This window comes from Syngnathus floridae, chromosome 7 (genome assembly GCF_059516105.1).
Source record: "Syngnathus floridae isolate MCC-2025c chromosome 7, RoL_Sflo_1.0, whole genome shotgun sequence".
Lineage (NCBI taxonomy): Eukaryota > Metazoa > Chordata > Actinopteri > Syngnathiformes > Syngnathidae > Syngnathus > Syngnathus floridae.
In genome coordinates this window covers 15001372-15021524 of record NC_142419.1, presented here as the reverse complement: position 1 = coordinate 15021524, position 20153 = coordinate 15001372, and the positions used below count along the sequence as shown (strand labels likewise).

Below are 20153 nucleotides of genomic sequence, written 5' to 3'. Positions count from 1 at the left end.
TAGATGTGTAACATGCATATTAATTAATTTCACAAATAGTAATTATATTTATAAAAGTAAAATATTTTATTCAACGTTTCAAGTTATAACTGCTTTAGAATGCTTGTTTTTTTTGGCCACTGGAAAAACATAAAATTTAACGCTATTATTTTTGTATTTAACGACTATTGTGTCAAAATATTTGTGCTTAATCACCATTGACACACTACTAAAATCAGAATTCCATCAATGTCAATCTGTGCGAAAAGACGACACAAGAAAGTGGAAGTTGTGACTTTATTGACACGTGTTGTCCCCTTTACCACAAAACTGTTTGTTAACGCCACTCTCTGATGACTAATAATAATATTACAAATGAAATACAGCATATTTTAGCCATGTGTGTGTTGTCTTGCCACACAATCAAACAGGCAGTCATATAGTTACAAGACCGAAGCTGTTTTTTTTTTTTTTTTTTCTCGGGGGTGCATAGTGAGACGTACAGAGCTACGGTACTGTCACAAGAAGAAGAACAAACAAATAGAAAAAGAAATGTAAAATAGATATATATATTTCTATGTAGAACATCATTTTATGTATCAGAACAATGCACACCAGCACAGAAAAAAGTCCTCTGGAAAGAAAAAGCCATGATTGTAACAGCAACTATACAAAGAGAGCAGAGGGGGAAAAGGAGGCTTAGTTTAGTTTTCAGGGTATTTGAAGCTTTGGTGACAAATGTTTAAGCTTTGATTACTGAGTTGTCGTAGATCTCTGTTTATGTACATCATTTGTCCATGCTGTGTTTTAATGGGGAGGAACCATATTTGTAAAATGGGAAGCTTGAGTAGGAAAGGTTTGCAAAAAGCCTGCAAAATAAAATCTAAATCCCCATGCAAAAAGCGAAATGATTGAAAATGAGATGTGGCTCAAAGCGACCAAATTTGGCTTTTGATGAGGTTAAAGTCAATCCCTATCACAATCTAAAATGGAACATTTCATTTTACATTCAATCTCGGAAAGAACGGCAGGAAATCCTGCTAAAACGTTTTTCCGCTCACTGCATTAAAAAATTGAAATGATTAAAGTTGAAAATGTTTAAGAGCTTCCCCAACATTAGTAGCTTGCAAATACAGCTCTGGAAAAAGTTGAGACTACCGCCACAAAAAAGGCTCCCTCTAGTGGTAAGCAAAAGAATAACTGCGCGAGCATAGTTCAGTAGTCTTTATTTTTTTTCCCTCAAAGTACGATATATTTGCATTAAATTTTTAAGAATGTATTTACTTGATTTTTAATTGAATTATTGAATTCATAACAGCAATTTTTCAGTGGTTTATTTCCTTTTCCCAGAGCTGCAAATATATCTTTCTATTATATAATCCATCCATTTTTTATAGTGTTTGTCTTTGGGCCTGTCAGCCAATGGCAAGATATATATTGCCATCTTATAATATCTATATCTGTAAATAAATGTCTCCCCCCTCGCCCTCCCCCCTAATCCGTTGTTTCAGGATACATTTGAATCAGTACAAATAACCTTCATTTACAATTAAGCTATCAAGGAGAAAAATACAGAGAAAACGGCGGTGTTGGCATAAAAAACTGCTTTTGAATCACGTCTAAAAAAAAATAAAATCGGCAGAAATGTTATACATCTTTGATCCAACCTAGTGGAAACGGCAAGAGAAAGAACTCCTTGTAATCAAAAATGCAAAAAAGAAGAAGAAGGAGAAGTGTTGTTTTGGATATTTGCAAATGAGTGGAACAACAGCATTGTTATGGTCATTATCTCATCATGGAATTCTTGGTCAGTAGTATGCGCTGCCACGGCGCCCCCTGTAGGCTCAGATCTGCATCTGCTCCAGATATTTGTAGGTGGGGTTCTCGTAGCCATGGTTCTGCATCTTGTTCAGGTGGCGTTCCTCCGGCGTCAACATCGGGTCCACCTTTAAACGTGGAGAATTTAGTTCCTCTTTAAATTCCGCAATTCAAATGCGTAAGCACAAAGGGCAACCATTTTGGAGACACGATGGCTCACCTCCACGATGCCGTGGCTGATGGTGCCGTATTGCCTCTTCCGCAGCAGCACCAGGCTGATTACGATCACCGTCGCTATGGCGACCGCGATCACCAGCAGCCCGATCAGAACGCTGCTGCTGAAGCTGAAGTCCTCGCCCAGGGGCCTGTAGGTCTCCTGGTGGGAGGGGGCGGGAAATCAAGTTAATGTCTATTGACATAAAAATAATGCGCTTCGACTAAATGTTTGGACACGATGCAGGTGAATTGTGTGTTTTGGTGTCCGTGCGTCCAACTGCACAACTACAAGTCTCTCGTTCCAGTCACCATCCGACACATATGACGTCATCATATGTGGCGTCACATGGCCCAACGGCATAACACGCATGCACACATGCTCAAACCAGCACGACGCCTGAAGAAAATAATAATAATTTCACAAACTATATAAGAAGGTGTGGGAATTTAAATTCTGGACTTATTACGTGTACACCGGATTTCGACTACAGTGGAAGCTCTCAAGTCAAATGGGAGCAATCAGTCGATTAAATCGGGGCCCAACGGGGGCCTGTAGGGGGCGCCGCCATACTCACCAGCTCATCATCATGCATAACGCGGATTCTCTCTGCACTGTAAACAACTTCTTTAACATCCAGAGACTCATCAATCACCTGTCAACACAGACAGGGCAGCCCAGGTTACTGCGTGTGTGTGTGTGTCTGCGTGTGTGTGAGACAGGTGGAGAGATTATCAGTGCGGGGGCGATGTTGCTGTCTTGGGCAAGCTGGAAGGAGAAGAGTGTGCGTGTGTGTGAGTGTTAAAAACACTCCTGGGTAGGCGCACACACACATTTTTTCACGACTGAGCGCACAAACCTTCGGAGGAGGCGCCGCCTGTGCCAGGATGTTGATGTTCTCTGTCTTTAGTACAAACATCGCCACAAAGACAGAAACACACACACATGCATGCGACGCAAACACGCCAACTGCTTGTAGATTAGCGGTCAAACTTTTTGGCAAAGCCCAGTTTGAGGCTTGTTAACATGCGACACACACGCATGCAGCAGCCAAGCACATGGAGACGGGTCGCATGCACACGAACAAAGGCTCGAGCTGATTGTCGGCAGGACCCGCACGCTGCCGGTTTGCTGTAACTATGGCAACAGAGTTCATTTTGGAGTTGTGAGGAAGCTGTGTGTGTGTGTTGTCTTCAAATATCAAAGTGACGTTAGGATGTGAGTTAAGTATTGCTGAAAAATGCTCATTAACGACAAATGACGGTTCTCGCCCATCTCTACTAATGATGTTTGGCATCAAAATGGCCGCTTTTAAATATGTATATTTGTACGTGTGTGTGTGCTAAATCAGATTAAAAAAGAATATAATGTTCTTACCACGTTGGGTCCCATCTTGGTCTTGCTGTTGATCAGTCTCTCCTCAGCACCGATCAGCCCGTCCAGGCCGGACACGGCAGAGCCTACGAGGGCGAGAGAGCCGACTCAGCGCACATCGATAAAAGCGCGACTCCAAATCATCACGCGCATGTTTGGCTTGTCTCCGCAGCGTACGGAGGAAGATGACAATTAAGCTCTTTCTTGGGTGCAGCACAATGCGAGTGTTGTGTTGACATTTAGCACAAAGCCGAACAATACTGCATTCAGACGATACTCGTCGACAAATGCTTGGCTCGTTTTAGAATCAGGAAAAAAACCAATAAATTACACCTATTATTAATATAACCTTTTTGGATTACCACAAATCAGATGATTGAGAGCTATGCTATGATGCTAACTGTTAGCATGCTAGCATTTGAGCAATTATCATCTGACAGGAAAACATTTAAAACGTTTTCTCCGTTCAGGTTCTTGAAATTGATATGATTGCCACTATTGAGAACACGCTGCTTTGTCCAAGTTGCGGCATAAAAGCAACTTTGAGAAACATAATGGAAGAAAATGTGGAAATAAGGAGTGAGAGAAGTCGCCTTGATTGGCACCAACCTTTTTTGAACGCTCGCGGCGGGTCGGACAGGTCGCCTTGTTGTTAACAAGAGACAGAAAATAAAGAATAATGAAGAGGGAAAGGAGGAAAAAGTTGAGTGAGCAAAGAAAAGGCAAGAAAAAGAGATGAAAAAATCTTTCACTGCCACTGACAGCTATTGATGGCTACTGACTTTAAAAAGTCATCATTTTATTATTATAAAAATAGGCATCTTTTTGATTCCTATGGCTTTTAATGGTAGTAATGTTTAATTGGCATTAAGATTACGAGGGTGACAATAAAGTCATGCGCACCTTCTGGTTCCGGGCGGGAACCTAAAGAAGTGACCTGGATGGGCCGGTAGGGTTTCCCCTCGGACACGACGGGCACCTCGGAGCTCTCCTCCGACGACACGGTGACATCAGGCTGTGACTCGGAGATGGACGACAGGAACTGGTCCATGTCGGCTTTCTGCTCCTGGAGGAGCTCATCTGGCAAAAAAATAAATAAAAATAAATGGGAAGACTCTCGACAACCCCAATCATGACATGTTTTTGTTTTTTTCGCTATATGTGGCCAAGAATTAGCATTTTATAGGCCGATTATTATGGCCACAATGACATTTTCTGTTCCCAATTCGTGTTTGGAGATGTTTATTTCCACCATCATTAGTGTGAGCAAAATGTTCACAGAACTCAAAGCACCTGCTCACCATTCTCCGCTAACTGGCAATTAGCATTTGTCTGTGTGTTTTTTCCGAGGGAGTCTCCCAGCAGGAAAGCGGCTCAAACGTGACCCAGTTCTGTCAGCGCACTCGCTCGGCTTTCATCTCCGTGCCGACACGCCGCGACTTTCATCGACGCGTCCGCGCTCAATCTTTCGCAGCGCTCAGAAACAACAACACGTTTAACCGTTGACCTCGACTGCTTCATTATTTAATCAATAGTTTTTCTCTTTTGCCTCGCCAACAGTTTTTGTTATGGGCCATATTGTGGTTTATATAATGGAAAGGCCAAATGACAAGTCAACATTGACAGCTGCCGTTATAGAACCCTTTAACCGTTGAAACACAAAAGGTGGAGCAACACATGTAGACAAATAACTCACTGGCGTATACATTGCAGTGGTAGAAGAAGTTCCGTGATAATACCGGTTCATTCAAAAGAACTCACCGATTTCATCCTGGATCTCCTCGGCCACGTAGGGGACCTTGTAGAGTAGGGACAGACTCTGGTTCATCCTCTCCTCGATCACATGGAGGTGAGTCATCACCTGACAAATAAGAAGACAGGAAGTCAACTTTGACACACATGTTGTGACAGTGAGTCTCATAATGCAAATTAGCGCCAAGTCTGAATCACACACAACATCCTTTATCCTGTCAGTCTTAATATGAATCATGCACACACACAGAAAACATTCGAAGGTGCATGCAGGAAACAACACAGCCAACAGGTGGCGATAATGTGCCAATTTATTTCATCGTGTGGCCTGGTCTTCACTCCCTATTCTGTACACAAGCCCAGCAAGTCTAAACCTGATCGTGGCCTCCTCACTTCACCCCCACTCCAAGCTGTTGCGTGGAAATAAAAATGCCGGCAATATTGTTGGCTATCTTCTTCGCAATGATTTGTCACAAGTGAGTCAGCAGTTTCAAGGTACTGCTTGTTTTACAGACACGTGTCTCCACTTGAATTCACACTTATGTAATCAAGTTTTTGCCAAGCTTTAGTCAGCCAAGGCGCATATTTTACCGACATGGCACGCCACCTGAAATTATGATTAAAAAGTGTCTGTTTACTGTGTGTATGTTTATCCATCCATCTGTCGCTCAACAACACCCACCCACCTGCGACTTCATCTGAGCTGCCTTCTCGGGGTCGACGGCCAGGACGTGCTGGTAGTGGCGGATGGTGTGCTGGCGGTCCTTGTTCTCGGCGCGCACGTAGCGGCGCAGCGCCTGCAGGATGCGGTGCGGCTGCGGGTCGCAAACACCGGTTAGCTGCTGACGTCACAGCCGCGGTTCCCCGATGGCTGCGACTTAGGGGTCTGCGCAAAAACCCTCACCCTGGGTGGGTCCGCCTGCAGGGCCGCCAGGTAGTTCTCCAGGGCCAGACGGCGCCGGTCGTTCAGCATGGCCTCCACTCGGGCCAGGTGGGTCTCCACCAGCTGCTGCTTCTCGCTGGCGGCTTCCTCCTCCAGTGACTCCACCATAGCCTGGAAGTGCTGGGCAAAAAACACAACGTTGTCTACGGGTGGTTGTCGGGCGGGGCACATTTTTGGACTCAAGGGCCACCTGATAAAAAAATAGTTGATTTAAAAAAACTGACTAACCTGGACTAAAGTTTGTCTCTCGGCCTTGGGCAGATTCTTGGCCTGGCGGTCGGCCTCCTCCCACTCCTTCCTCACCCTCTCCATGCGGTTGCGGTGCCTGATCTCCAGCTGCTCCTTGGCCCTCTGGAAGCGACTGTGCTCCTTGTCGTCCGCCGGCGTCTCAAAGTAGATGTCCACGTCGTCGGCGGGCTGAGGCGTTGGGGGCGTGGCTGCCCGAACCAAACAACCATCAAATCAGTTTTGAAAAAAAAAACGTGTGGAATATATAATATACTTGATATAGCGCTTTAAAAAAATAAAATAAATAAATACTCTGAATTATATTGATTGATTCTGAAATTACCATGAGTAAGAAGAATATTCATTCACGGCTCACCGAGTCGCTTGCAGACGGCCATGCAGTATTCCTCGGAGTCAAAGTTGTTACGATTTCCGGCGCAGCCTCCGTAGATGAAGCGCAAGCATTTCCTCTGGCTCAGGTCAAAGTGCCAGCGGGGCATGGAGGCCCTGCAGGGGCCCGTGTCCGCCTCCAGGGTGCACACGGCTGAGGGGCGGTTACATTTTATATTGGTGTCGCAATTGAATCAAGTGTCTGCACACACTAATTGCCATTGGGAGAATAGAAAAACACAAAAAAATACAAACCTTTGACTTCTTGCAGAGTCTTGTCTTGGTCCTCGCGGCTGTCCGACATTCTGCTGCTGTCTCGCTTATCGTCTTCCTCCTTATCAGCCTCATCCTCGTACACATAGTGGTAATCCTCCTCTTCTTCCTCGTCCTCATCCTCCTCATCTAGCGGTTCCTCTTTCTGCGTGGGTTGCTCGTTGGACAGGGACTCGCTGCGATACGGACACAAAATCTACTAAGATATTTTTGTGGTGACAATTGTTTAGAGTAAAAGAGGAGGGTTGATAAGCAAAGAAGAAGAAGACAAGAATGTTCACATAGACTCTGACACATTTTGGAAACAGAACTCAAAGAACCTGTCCTCGCGGAGGGTGTCGTCCTCTTCATCCAACTCGGCCTCGTCGATCTCCTCATCCTCCATGTCTTCTTCCTCCTCTTGGGTGGAGTCGGCCGACTCCTCGGCACGGGAGGCCGGGCAGCAAACGAACTCGGTGCCGTGGAACTTGTCGGTGCCGCACGGGAGCAGCATGCCGTAGCTGTGCAGCACTGTCTTGCTGGTGGAGCACGCCTGAGGAGCGTGGCGGGAACCAGTCACTTCAGATTGCGCAATCAATCCCAAAAGTGACAACAAGTCACGTGTTTTCCGTCTTACCTCCTTGGCCACGCCGTGCCACTGCTGGTGGCTGGCGCACAGGTCCATACGCTCCTTATGGAAGAACTTGCACTTCTCTGGAACCAACAGCACGTCGCTCACAAACTCGCCCACTGCAACGTCGCAGAGAAAACATCTCGTTAGCGCTGCCGATGTCGCATTGTATTGATTTTCCCCTTCTTGATTGGTCAGTGTGACTTTTAAGTGCGTTGTGAGTGTACCTAATGTAAAGGCCCGTGAGTAAGCAAGCAAGTATGCCGCCAAGCAGGGCCATTATGAAGAAAATAATGGACAACAGTTGGAAAGAAGTGGGAATAGAAAGGCTTCTGTTGAAGAGAGTGAGGACGCCCCCCCCCCCCTCCCGGAGGAAAAAAAAAAAGGGGTCTGGGAGGTTTCGTAACCAGGGAGGCAGCGCTCTGATAACAGCTCGTTTGGTGGTTTGTCCGGCATGGAAGGGGCTGTTTTGGAAAATGAGAGGGTAGGATGGAAGGAGAGCTGCAAATAGCAGAGCACTCTGCAGCTGCTGCCCCCTCCCCCCTTCCGGCGCTTCAGGTCCGACTCGCTCGCTTCTAAAAAGTACAACTGCGTGCAGAGACAGACGCTTCCAGTTTGAGGCAATTAAATCGGCGCCTGTCATGTGCGCCGCTCGACGGGCCGCTCACTCTTCTCTCCGGTGCTTACAAGAGCGAGGCTCTGAATCACCACACCGAATCACGCACACGCGGCGGATTAGCGTCCGTGACGACAAACGGGGGCGCCGTTGAGGCTTTGGAAATCGAAATCAAAGTCGACAGCCGAATCTGAAGCTTGACTCATTTTGCTGGCTAAATTGCAACCTGTTAGCTTATAACGTTAACTTGAAAAGTCATTTCATTGGTTGAACAATGTTTATTGATGTCGTTTGCAGCGGTGACACACTGCAATGCATCATCATTGAATAATAAAAAAAAAAAATCACAACTGAAATGATCTTTTCCAAGGTCACTATGTATTATTTTTTAATATTTATTTTTATATTTATATATAAATAAATATATAGAATGTATATAATTATATATATTTAATTTATTTTGTATTTATTATTTTTAATATGTATTATTTTTAATGTATTATTTTTAAACACACACAATTAATAAAAGAATCGGTGTTTGTTTGACAACTCGCGCTTGACGACCGCCACACAACTCGTCTCCAGCTCTGCTTTGGCTCTTTATCTGTCATCGAGTGGAAAAATTCAGCTTGAAATTGTCTTCATTTGTATTCTAGGCTCGGCCTCTCTCCAGCCGCGATGTTTGCCGTGCGAACATTAAAAAAAAAAAAAAATCTCACTAGCCCTTGCCTTCTGCCAAGAATGCTCATGAATTGTCGCCCATTTCACAGTCCGGCGCAAACGCTAATGGATTTTTTCAATCGCCGACAGCGAGCCAGCGGCACGACTCAATCAGCAAAAAAGGCTTCCGGAAAAGTGGCGGAAAGCTGGTGCGGCACAGATGATTTGATGTCCCCCCTCCCCACCCAAACTCACTTTTGTTTGCGATTCTCGCCAGTCAGGCGTGTGTTGTCTTGCTCCAAATTGCACACACAAACGAGGACAGTCACGTGACATCGCATTCACTATTCTCAGCGCTTTCACTGGTTGCACATTTTATTATGTTATTGTCATAATTCCAAAACAAAAGTAATCAATTACTATTGAACTATTATAAGAAAATATTTGTTTTTACTTTTTACAAAAAAAGTTCACTGTGTTAGTTAAAATATGACAAAATATATATTTTTTTACTATTTGAATTTTTGGAAAAAAAAGAAAGAAAACCCATTTAATCTAAAATACAATTCTTAACAACAGAGTTCTTTTTGTTTCTCAAACTGCATAGCGACCGATTGCGTGCGACATATCAGGCTGCCCCAGTGCCAAAGGTTGCCCACCCTTGCAAGTCAAACGGCGCCAGGCCAAGATGCAGCAGACCTCCTGGGCGCTGCCCCTGCAGGACTTTACGATCTTTGCCTGAGCCGGAGGGGGGAGAAAAAAAATCCGATTGTGCTTTATTGCTTAACAAGCCTCCTCGGCAATAATAAATAACGAGCGTAGCCCCCGGAGGCCTCCACCGTGACGGATGGAAGTAGTCTGCAGCTCCGTTCGGGATAACATTAGTCACCTCACATCCAGGTTCAATATTGAGACTAAGCTCTCACACAGAAAGACAAAATAAGGACACTTGAGATGAGCTCTTAGCAACCACTCGGATGGCATCGTGATGATGACTTTGTTTCCGGTTACATTATTCCAGTCAATTTTTTTTTTCTCAGGAAAAAAAAATCTTGTGTAATTTAATAACTAGGGTTGTAATATTACTAATAATTCTTTTTTTTTTTTTTATCTTGCATGGACTTACCGAGGCATTTATAAGGCACCACGGTGTGGGCGTGCCCCTTGCACACCTTCTTCTCCTTCTTGCACCAGTTCTCGATGCGCAGCGGCTGGTTGGCCTCCACCACGTTGGTGATCTGGAGGTCTGGGTACATCTGCCAAAAAAAAAAAAAAAAACGCCAAGGGTTCATTAAAAAAAAAAAAACACAGACGTTCCTGTGAATCTTTTCATCAGCTTTTGCTTGGTGACTCACCTCCTGGCAGTAATGCAACACGCCCTCCTTGGTGCCCACGCAGCTCTTGGTCCCGGACGGATCCGGCTCCCAGCGGCCTGTTTGGATGTTGATGTGCATGTTGAGCTTGCCGCAGAACATGGCCACCTGTGGCTCGGCCACGGCGAACCCGGTGCCCGCGTTGGCTGCCAGCGCCTGCAAGATCAAGATAGGAAGCACAGTGCAATAGTCATCGTTGTTATATAAACCTACTGCATTCTATGAGTTCGCCACTAGAGGGCGATACACTCTACACACTGTCCCTTGAATGCATATGGTACATAGTGTAAATGTTTTTGCAATGGTTGTCTTATAAATCAGCAGTTTTTTTTTGTTTTTTTTTAAGGCAGATGTACCAAAAACGCAGCTAGCTACTGTTGATAAGGGAGCGTTTTGTTTGGGTGAGGTTTTGGTCTGGTGGGAGGAAACGCCTCACTGACGAGAACATTTCTTTCTTGCTCCTCAGACGGATCATTCACTCCTCCTGCGAGGTTAAATTAAGTCAAGGCTGTGGCCACAAGATTCTTTTAGCAGTACACCGTGGTGGAGTGGTTAGCGTGCCTGTCTCACAGTTCTGAGGTTCTGGGTTTGAATCTCGACTCTGGCCCTCTTGTGTGGAGTTGGCATGATCTTGCCAGGCTTTTTCGTGAATATTCGAGATTCTAGGCATACCCCCCCCACCTCGTGCTGATGACAAGTGCAGACCAGTACAGAGCCATAACAAAGCAAGTGCTGCGTAATCAACATCAGAATGGCTGGAGTGCACGACGGGCTGCCGTTGACACGCACATAGACGAACACACACACATCCTCATTTGCTCTCCAGAGATGGCAACGGGCAATTTCGGGGACGAGCACCAGAGGGGAAATCAAATGCGGAATCAGAGAAATAGCGGCAACGTCTGAGAGCGGGTAGCTCTTCGCTCTCATACCGAAAGTGACATTTTCATTTGAATATATTGTGGCAGGGGAAGAAGTCAAGCAGTCAAGAGTGGCTGCATCATCGTCACGGTCGTCACGCATCATTGCGGGAGGATTAGCTCCGTTCCAAGAGGCAAAATGAAGTTCAAAGCAAAAAATGAAAAAAATAAAATATGAGTCAGGAACTCACGCTGAGGAAAACTAAATGAGACTTGCATTCATTTTTTCTCCCAAAATGTCACCACTCACCAAATTACACCTTTGCTTCTATTGTTTTTTCTTTTTTTTAGATACAGAATAACATTCTCTCAGCCATGCTTGCTCTTTACTTCCTGCCCATGTCCAAACAGCCATTCCAAATGTGCATGAAACTATCCAATTTTAAATTAATGTCTATTACGTACAAATAACGCTATCTGCAAGATGGCAGAACAATACAATCTTTTTCCACTAGGTGGCAGAAGACGCAATTACTACTGTCAACCTGCTGCCAGTCAAACAACTCAACTGTTGTGTTCAACTCAACATGCTCAAATTTGACAATACCGAGTGATTTTTTTTTTTAGGGGGGGGTGTGTGTGTGTAATACAAATGCAAACACAACAGCAGGTGTCCATTACTAGGCGTAGATGGCTCTTGGCACTAATTAACATTGTGGGACAAAACCAGGATTCAAAGGTCACGCTGAAGCTGAATTAACGTTTAATCAGTAACTGCGCTGTTATCGTGACACATGAAGATGGAATCTTAGCAAGCCATCCAAAACAAGAACTGAATCGGGGATTTTTTATCCTATAACCGATTCCCCCAAAACTATTTTTTATATCCCCAAATAAATAAGTCCAGTTTTGCGTGGGTGTGACAGAAAAACAGCTGACCCAATAACACACAGCAATGCCCGCCGGGATGCGTGATGATGTCACACACGGCACCCACCCATCCCGGGAGGAAGTAAACAGGAAAGACGAACGGACGTATCTGGACTTTGTGGACTGCATGTGAACTTTCCAAAATGTTGGGCCTGGCACCCCGCGCCTCCCTGGACCGTCGCGGTTTAGGACATTTCCCAGAATGCTTAGGGGCCATGTGACTGCAGCGAAATGCCTGGTATGGTGAAATCCGCCTAATCCTTCCCCGTGGTGACTAGACGCTTAAGTAAGATAGTCTGGTGTGAAACCACACACACACGCACTCACACTGACACACACAGACTCACTCACTCACTGTATGCCGACAGATTCTGGCGCAACCTTTTGAACGTATCGTCAAATTCCGCAGTCGCTGTAAATAGGCCGACAGAATCCTGGCATGTACACACACATGCACAGACATCCACAAAAACACACACATTAACACAGTGACATGATTCACGGGGACAGTGAAGCCGTGGGAAGGCCGAGACCTGAGACACTCCACAAACATCACTTGGACACCAGGATAGGGTGGAAGGACGCCATTCAATGACACCCACCCTCACACGCACACAGGACAAGCCCTTCCTTCCCTGTGGCAAAGGGTGGACAGTAAGAACAGAGTCATAAAAGGAGAAGAAAAAAAAAAAAAGAGACGTCATGCTCTGAATCCGAAGGGCAAAGCCTCGCTGGAATGCAAATAAGCTTGTCCGTCCCACTGAAACTCTCTTTTGTCCTCACGGCCGCTGGACACTTTCCCTGCCAACGCAACAAAAAAGTGGGAATGACGTTTGGTCCCTAGCTACGCCGAAACATTCCTGAGCTACAAAACAACTTGAAAAAAAATATATTTTTGTCTCTTCAATATTATGATTTAATATGTGATTCTTTTTTTTTCAAACTACACTTCAAAATGCGAAAGACAAGCGACTAGGGCAAGGGAGGACTGCTAATTGGAGCAAAGCTCTTCTTTCCTCTGGCATGCCGCGGCGGGTCCCATTTGGGAAGGAGAAGTTCCGTCTGGACTATTTATAAGCTTCCACTGGGGTTTCGTCTTCCCGCCCGCAGAGCCTCAACGCACAGTGGGATTTAGTATTTTCCTTAATACGGATATCGTCTAAATATTGTTCAAAGTATAAAGCGAAAGGAGAAATACGATTTTCTTTTTCATGGCGCCAGGAGCGCCATGAAAAAAAAGCTGTTTGCATGTAAAATCAAACAGTGCAGCTCAGTTATATTGTTGCAGTTCTCACTAATTTCCCCAACTAGTTCGCCAATCACCAGCTTGCGTATTAGTTATTATTACAACGGACTGACGGACCGACAAAGTAATTTCCTCGGAAGCCATTTAAACATACAAAGTAAATTAACAAATTTTCTCTCGGGTCATCCAAAATGAAAGAACAAACAAATGAGCTAGCTAGCTAGCTATGTAATTTTAACGTAATTGCTCAGTGTTTTTAGGAAATGTGTGTTAGTGAGCAGATTAGATTTATTTTTTTTATTTGTGGAGTGGACCACCACGTGCGATGCGGAGATAATGAAATTCCTAATTAGAGCCAGCTAAGGTTTTCCTAGGCTACGCAGATGTTTGATAAGATAAATCGATCGGCAACAACTACTTCCCACAAAAAGCGAGATAATTACTTGTCATGACAGACACTTGGAGTCCCGTCATGATCGTTGGCTTAACGTCATGAGAACCCTCTCCACCTGTGACTCCCCATGTGAGCCGTCCATCCCAGCTTAGCGTCCATGTGTCCTCCAGAGGATTACGCACCTGACATCACCAGATGTTTCGGGCTAAAATAGATCTAGTACGCGTTAAGTCTCACATTTGTCGAACCGAAACGAACCGCAGAGCTCATTGTTCACGTTAGTTCCATATGCTTCCTTTGACGTCTTCGTGACGTTAAAACTAAGCTAAACTGACAGGCTTTGTCCTGTCTTACTTTTTCATCCGCGTGGCGAGCGGCCGCCGCCGCTGCGAGGGATTGACCGGTCGATAAGCGTGGTGCTGTAACGCAGGCATTAGACTGATTAAATTAGCTGTGCGAGGCGGATGGGGCGACCAACGCCAAAGCGTCCGGTCAATGAAGGCCTGTTATGGACTTAAACGAGATGACGGCGCTTGTCTCGAGATTGAAGCGAGGGCGGCTCGCTGTGTTTTGGGCAACAGTTAAATCCCCTCGTCTGTCCAGTGCGTTGCGCAAACTCAGCAGTTTAAAAAGAGCGGGATTAGCCGCAGGAGTGGGGGCCTCCATGAGGTCGGCCGGCTAATCTCCGGCGCTCAGGAGGAGGATTTGGGGAGGGATGAGAGGCGCTCGCCTCACTTTCTCCCGTCCTCTGAGCCAAAAGTAAACTCCAAACTGTTTTGTTATGATCCAAATTTTGCACGTTTACATTTCAAAGTCAGTTGATTGTGAAAGAGAACAAATTGTACAATTATTACTGGAGCAAAATTGTTGAACATGTAACAACGAGGTCATCTTTTATTTCCTCCAAAATGCGGCTCTTGGTTTTAATTTGGACTTTGTTGGTTGTTTGCGTGTCGATATTGCTGCGGTGAAAATTTCACTTCTCTCATAGGATGACTAAATTATTTATCTCTGCATGCAGCCTTACATCACTCCCACTATTTTGCAAGACGTGGAACGGACGAAAACAACACAAAGGCGTGAGAGACGTGAGCTTGCTAGCACGATCACGGAACCAACAGATAGATCATTAGAGGGATCAATAAATAGATTGACAAAATCGGCCCCATCCGACACATTTGCAGTCGGACAGAGAAGAGGAAAGGCTGCTCCGAGGGTGCTAAAATTAGCCACGGAAGATCAAATGACTTTTAATGGCTTCGTCGGACTATTTCACGTTTGGCGCCGGCGGCTAAAATTCATCTCGGTAATGGAATTCTGGTCCGAGCTTGATTGCTTTTTATCCCAGATCCAAAATACCAGACATGTATCATCTCGACGGGCCATAAAAAGTGCAAGCAGAGGAAGCGAGCAGATATCAGAAAAGAATCGATTGAAAGTGAATCGAAGCCGCTAAATGTTGACGACTCGGCTAATTGATATTTTAGAAATGCGGCCGCGGGCTTTTAAGAAAATAAAATCCTGAGCTTGAAAAGATCAACCTGACACGCCTGCGTGAATAATACAAGATTGGATGACTCAATGATGCCTTGTGTAACCCAAGTGATGGTTTGTCACAAGTGATTCAAAGTTGTGTCTGAGAATTACCGGTGTCAAATTAATTACAAAGCACTAAAGTAAGCAATGTGGGATTACCATGGCAACCGTGGCGACGCAATTCCTCTTTTTACGAGCCAGGGGAACCATCAACATGCCCGCCAACGCAGCTAAAAGCTTATTTGAAGTGCAATTCGACACGATGGGGGATGATTAAGACGGAGGTGGTGGTGGGGGGGGGACGCCCGTGGATCTTTCTTGTATTTCTCGGGTTCCCCGTCAGGCATCCGAGCAACATTAAAGAAGAGCACAGACGGACTGTCATTAACGCGTGCCAGATTACACACACAAATCTGACGCTTTTGTGTCTTCCTGTGTGGGATTGAATCCATGGCATGAGCGGTTTAGAAGATGATAAACACTCCCCCCAACCGCCCCCACATATCTCACACAAGGGGGGGGCGTTTGTCCTTGGCCACCTTCTCCTTGAGAAACGCTGTATCAGGCGGCGCCGGCCTAAAGCAATCTCCAGAGGGGGGTGCATTTATGCCTCCCAGCAGACCACCTTCTGCCTCACACGGAGATCAAAATGGTGGTCGCGTGGACTGAAATAAAAAATGCGATTTGGAGAGAGCGAATCACGATATAGCCGTATCGGTTCGACACAGCATATCAGCAGTGACACTGATTGGACAGATGTCAGGTAACAGTTCAGTACAGTCCATTTTGTTAGGAAGTCACGTGACGTCCTCATCACCCATTAAGCAAGGAACGTGTCTTCACATTTCCTCCTTTCCTATTCCTGCCGCCTTCTCTTTTACTGCTGCTTCCATCTTTCACATTCTCACATCCTGCTTCATTCTTTCTACCCCCCCCTCTACCTCCTCGCCTGATTCTGCTCCCCATCTCCAGCTTCAAGTCCCCCTTTTGTTCCTCCAACCAGCATATTCTCCATATTGCCGTTTCCCCTTGCGTCTACTTGTGACATCACCGCTTCCAACGGTATCAATGGCCTTTCACCTCATTTACCCCCCTTGCATCTTCTCATATTGCCGTGTCAGGTTCCTCTTCCTTTAGGTGGACACTTTCATTCCATATTCTTCCTTTCCCGTCACCTCTTCTTGAACGCAAACATGTCTGTGAGCGCCATCCAAGCTAGGGAGGGCGAGCTAATCAGTGCGGCGGACCCGCAGGGGACGGATGTCCTCACGAGCGGACAGGCGGGGACTATTTGGGGACAGATGGACCTGAGGCGGGCTTGACAAGAGCTCTATCACTCACTTGATGTTTTATTAATGGAGTAAAAGCGTGCTCGCACACACGGAAGGGTGAGCGGGTTTAAACCGCCGGCGTTGCCTCGCGTCCCCCGATGGCGAAAGCATGAAATAATAAAGTCGGGGGGGGGGAGGCGGTCCTGCTTCCAGCGACGTTATTGGTGGTGGGAGGGGGCAACTGGGGAGGGGGGGGGGAGGTTTTGTCTAGCGACTGGCTCCATGGCAGGAAGAGCGCTCGCTCGCAGCACAATATGAGCACAAAGCGCCGCATTCCTGCACGCCCGGCCACACAAAGAATATGGCTGCACAGCTGTTGCAAGGACACACAGGTGTGCTCGGCGGCCATCTTGTCCTACATATGACCAAAAAGAAATCGGGTGCTTCATGTTTCAATGAGAAGCTCTTGTTTGGTATGGCCGCCAGATGTCCATCGGGTCATTTTTTTTTTAATCAGAATCATTTTCCAAAGCTAATCAAAATTTCCCTGTTCAAGCTCTCATGATAACAAAATGGTTTGTTGATCCATGTGTGCAGTCCAGCAGTTGCGCTATGTTCTCCTAGCGGGTAATGAAACCCCAGCCGAGGGAGACAAAGGCAAGCGCGGCGAGAACAAGGCTCGCCTGATGAGCCTTTTGCCTCAAAATCCGCACGATGAGCTTTTATGAGCGTCTCTGACGGCGCAGTCGCTGCGGGAAGACGAGCGCCGAAAGGAAGAGAGGCGGGAAGCTCGCCGAGGAGGCTTTGAGGGAAGGAAGAATAATTCCTTCCCTGTTGTCGGTCACAGGCCATTGTTGCTAAAATGTATTCTTACAAAAAATTTGGGGGCAGGGTCTATTTGCACCCAAAACCTGATAAAAAAACGGCAACATTTTCAGCCAATTGAACCGCTGAGTGCAACTGATACTTTGTCCTTCCTACTGGCACACTCAAGTGTTTTTTTTCTTCTTCTTTTCACTTAAGAGGATTCGCAACAATGAAAACAAGCTTTTACCTGCTAATCCACCAGCAAAGGGCAACGGGGGCGGCAGATGATTGACACGACAGAAGGCAGCCCGAGAACATGATTAGCAATCTAAAAAGCTCTTTGGAGGGAGGGTGAATTGATTTATCTGCCACCAAGACAGCTCACACAACAAAACAAAGCCTTGGGACGGTCCCAAAACAAAAGGACCTACGCAGGGTGCTGGTAGGATTCCACTTGGCTGTGCCCCCCGCCCCCACTCTTGAAAAAAATGCACCGATATAAACTTGACACAAAATGCTGACGGTCATGTTTCAGTCCGTAATCATTTTTTATCACAATGTAGCAACAATCCTTTTTAGCAACTGTATTTCAAATCACATTTCCCCATTGACATGAATGGAAATGCCATTTTTCCGTTCCAACTTCAAACCAAAAAAGTGTTTTTTTAAAAAAAAAGGAAATTAGCGCTTTATAATTCTGTACAGGAATACTGTACATTATCTAGTAGTGTTTGATTTCATCTTGCATTTTTGCAGAGCAGGTGGGTAGCTGACGCACAATGATGGAGTTTGCACTCAACCGAGTGCTCGAGCGGTGGCCGTGAACAACAAGAAGGCGAGCGGGGAATAAAACACGCCTGACATGAGAAGCGAGCGAGTCTCTCGGGAGCCTATAAATCAAAAGGTCAAGGCCGGCGCAACGTGGCAGCATCCACCACGTGACATCTATGCATATTTTTAAAAGTTATATCTGTTTAGTGCTGTAAATAAATTTCAAGCAGCAACATGCAGCACCCCCCTCAAAAAAAAAGTGCAAGTCATTCCACCATTTTAATCACGCTGACTGATCAGGAGGAGAAATGTGTTTCCTCCATTAATCTCCCCCAGGGGGAGTCTGTCCTGTATTGACCGCCGCTTGGAGGCATCGATTTCGCTCGGCTCGGCATTTTTAGGCCTCATGGGGGAGGGAGCCTGGCGGGTGGGCCGGCTGCCAAATGGCAAGAAACAGCTGGTCAGGTGGAGACGTCTGGGTTGTTGTCACACATGTGCGATCCTGAGCGAGGTGTGAAAATGGACTTCCAGGTGGGTGTGAAGATTAAGGGGGGGCGAGTTAGTTTTGTTTGGACAGGCGACAGACCACCAACCACAGTTTCCCAACCTCACCCACCAGCTATCTTTCTGTCCTTTTTTATTTTTATTTTAAATCCACAGCATAGTGTTAAATAAACTACATAGAAATTCTGCAACTGACAAATTTGCCACTTTGCCATCTCACTTATTGAGATGGTTTCTAACAACTTTGACCATCAGCTTACGTAAACAAAAATAATCAGTAGTGTTCTTGTCCTGGGCCAAAATCAATGAGGTTGCTGCTATGCCAGAACAAACGAGCCTAAATTTGAGGAGATGCCAGTGTAACCCCTGGCAGCTATTTCATGTCATATATATATAACCAAAAATCTGGTTCTTGGCTAACATTATTTCTTCTTCCTTTTTTTCAATTTTAATGTACAGTAATCCCTGTTTATAGAGTGTGAGCGATAGAGGGCCCATAAAAGAAAACCTCCTACACATTGTAAAAAATATTTAACTAACTGCAAATATAACCCAAAGAACATTAGCAGCAATAATGAAAAGAAAATGGTTGCACACCTAAAAAAAAAACGCATTCTGTAACACCAAACGTTGTATCAACAGAGCCGCAAAATGACTTTTAACACAAAATCAGCAGTACAGTCGTTACCGCGACATAACCGAGGGATGACCGCACAACACCTGGCAAAGCAGCATGTAGCTACGGATAGGGAGGGTGGTCAAAAGGGCTCCAAGTAGATTAGAAAACGTCCTCCTGAGTGTTAAAGATAGACTGTTAACAGGCAGCGCGGAGGGAGAGAGGTTACTGTGTGTTATCTGCGTGGTCCCCGAGGCCTGACAAAGCCACTCGTCTTTCATTTGATCTCTGCACCACGAACCTTCTCGAATGAAACTACCAGGTGGCGAGGGGGGATATATCTCTTATTACTCACTGTTTGATGTCTGGCTGATATTACCATTACTACTAATATATTGCTAAAACAACAACAACAAAAAACGACCAGACATGTTCCAGCGCCAATAAAAACACAGAACATTGTTGACATACCTATTTAAGGTGGTACGTCGGTCCAAAATCACAATAAAAAAAAAAACGTCAACGTACCTCGATGTATCCGGCCAACGATGGCACCACGACGGCCAAAAGCAGAGCTGATATCACTGGGACGGAACCCATCTTCCACGGGCGGGAAATAACTCCTTCACGGAGCTCTCCGGCGTCAAGAAGACGCGCTTAAAACGTCCCAGGGAATGCAACGACGATATCTGCTCTTCGCCACACGACGAGCGGGAGCGAATCCTGCTTCTGCTTGTTTGGACGAGTAGAGGGGAGAAAAAAACGCAGGGAGGGCACCGAGTTACGGAGTGGCTCCGTCGTGGAAATGTGGGTAGAGATTATTGGGAAGGCTGCTCCGTGGATGGTGCCTCCTCCCTCATAGATGTCCTCCCTCCTCTCTCTCGCTTGGGCCGGTCGATATCCACTCGTCTGGACGCAGCGCGCCTCCTGGGGGCATCCAAGGGGAACTGCAGGACAAACACGGCGAAGCCGAGTGATATAGATATTT

The 20153-nt window shown here is 45.8% G+C and overlaps 1 protein-coding gene across 4 annotated transcripts; it reads right to left on the bottom strand.

The window, feature by feature from the left end:
• Window positions 1-262: 262 nt before the first annotated feature.
• aplp2 (amyloid beta precursor like protein 2) lies at window positions 263-20019 on the bottom strand. Of its 4 annotated transcripts, XM_088381081.1 has the most exons (17): window positions 19694-20018; window positions 10213-10386; window positions 9984-10113; window positions 7588-7700; window positions 7292-7503; window positions 6954-7147; window positions 6685-6852; window positions 6309-6517; window positions 6042-6200; window positions 5824-5952; window positions 5147-5246; window positions 4289-4465; window positions 3995-4030; window positions 3389-3471; window positions 2589-2666; window positions 2018-2173; window positions 263-1925 (listed from the first exon to the last, which is right to left on the bottom strand). In XM_088381081.1, the coding sequence occupies exons 1-17, from the start codon at window positions 19763-19765 to the stop codon at window positions 1824-1826; spliced, it is 2292 nt and encodes a 763-aa protein (XP_088237207.1). In that variant the 5' UTR covers window positions 19766-20018; the 3' UTR covers window positions 263-1823. The 4 variants fall into 4 exon arrangements, with proteins under 4 accessions (XP_088237207.1, XP_088237209.1, XP_088237208.1 ...); XM_088381083.1 differs by lacking the exon at window positions 2589-2666 and having other exon boundaries at window positions 19694-20019; XM_088381082.1 differs by lacking the exon at window positions 3995-4030 and having other exon boundaries at window positions 19694-20015.
• Between the last annotated feature and the right edge of the window lie 134 nt (window positions 20020-20153).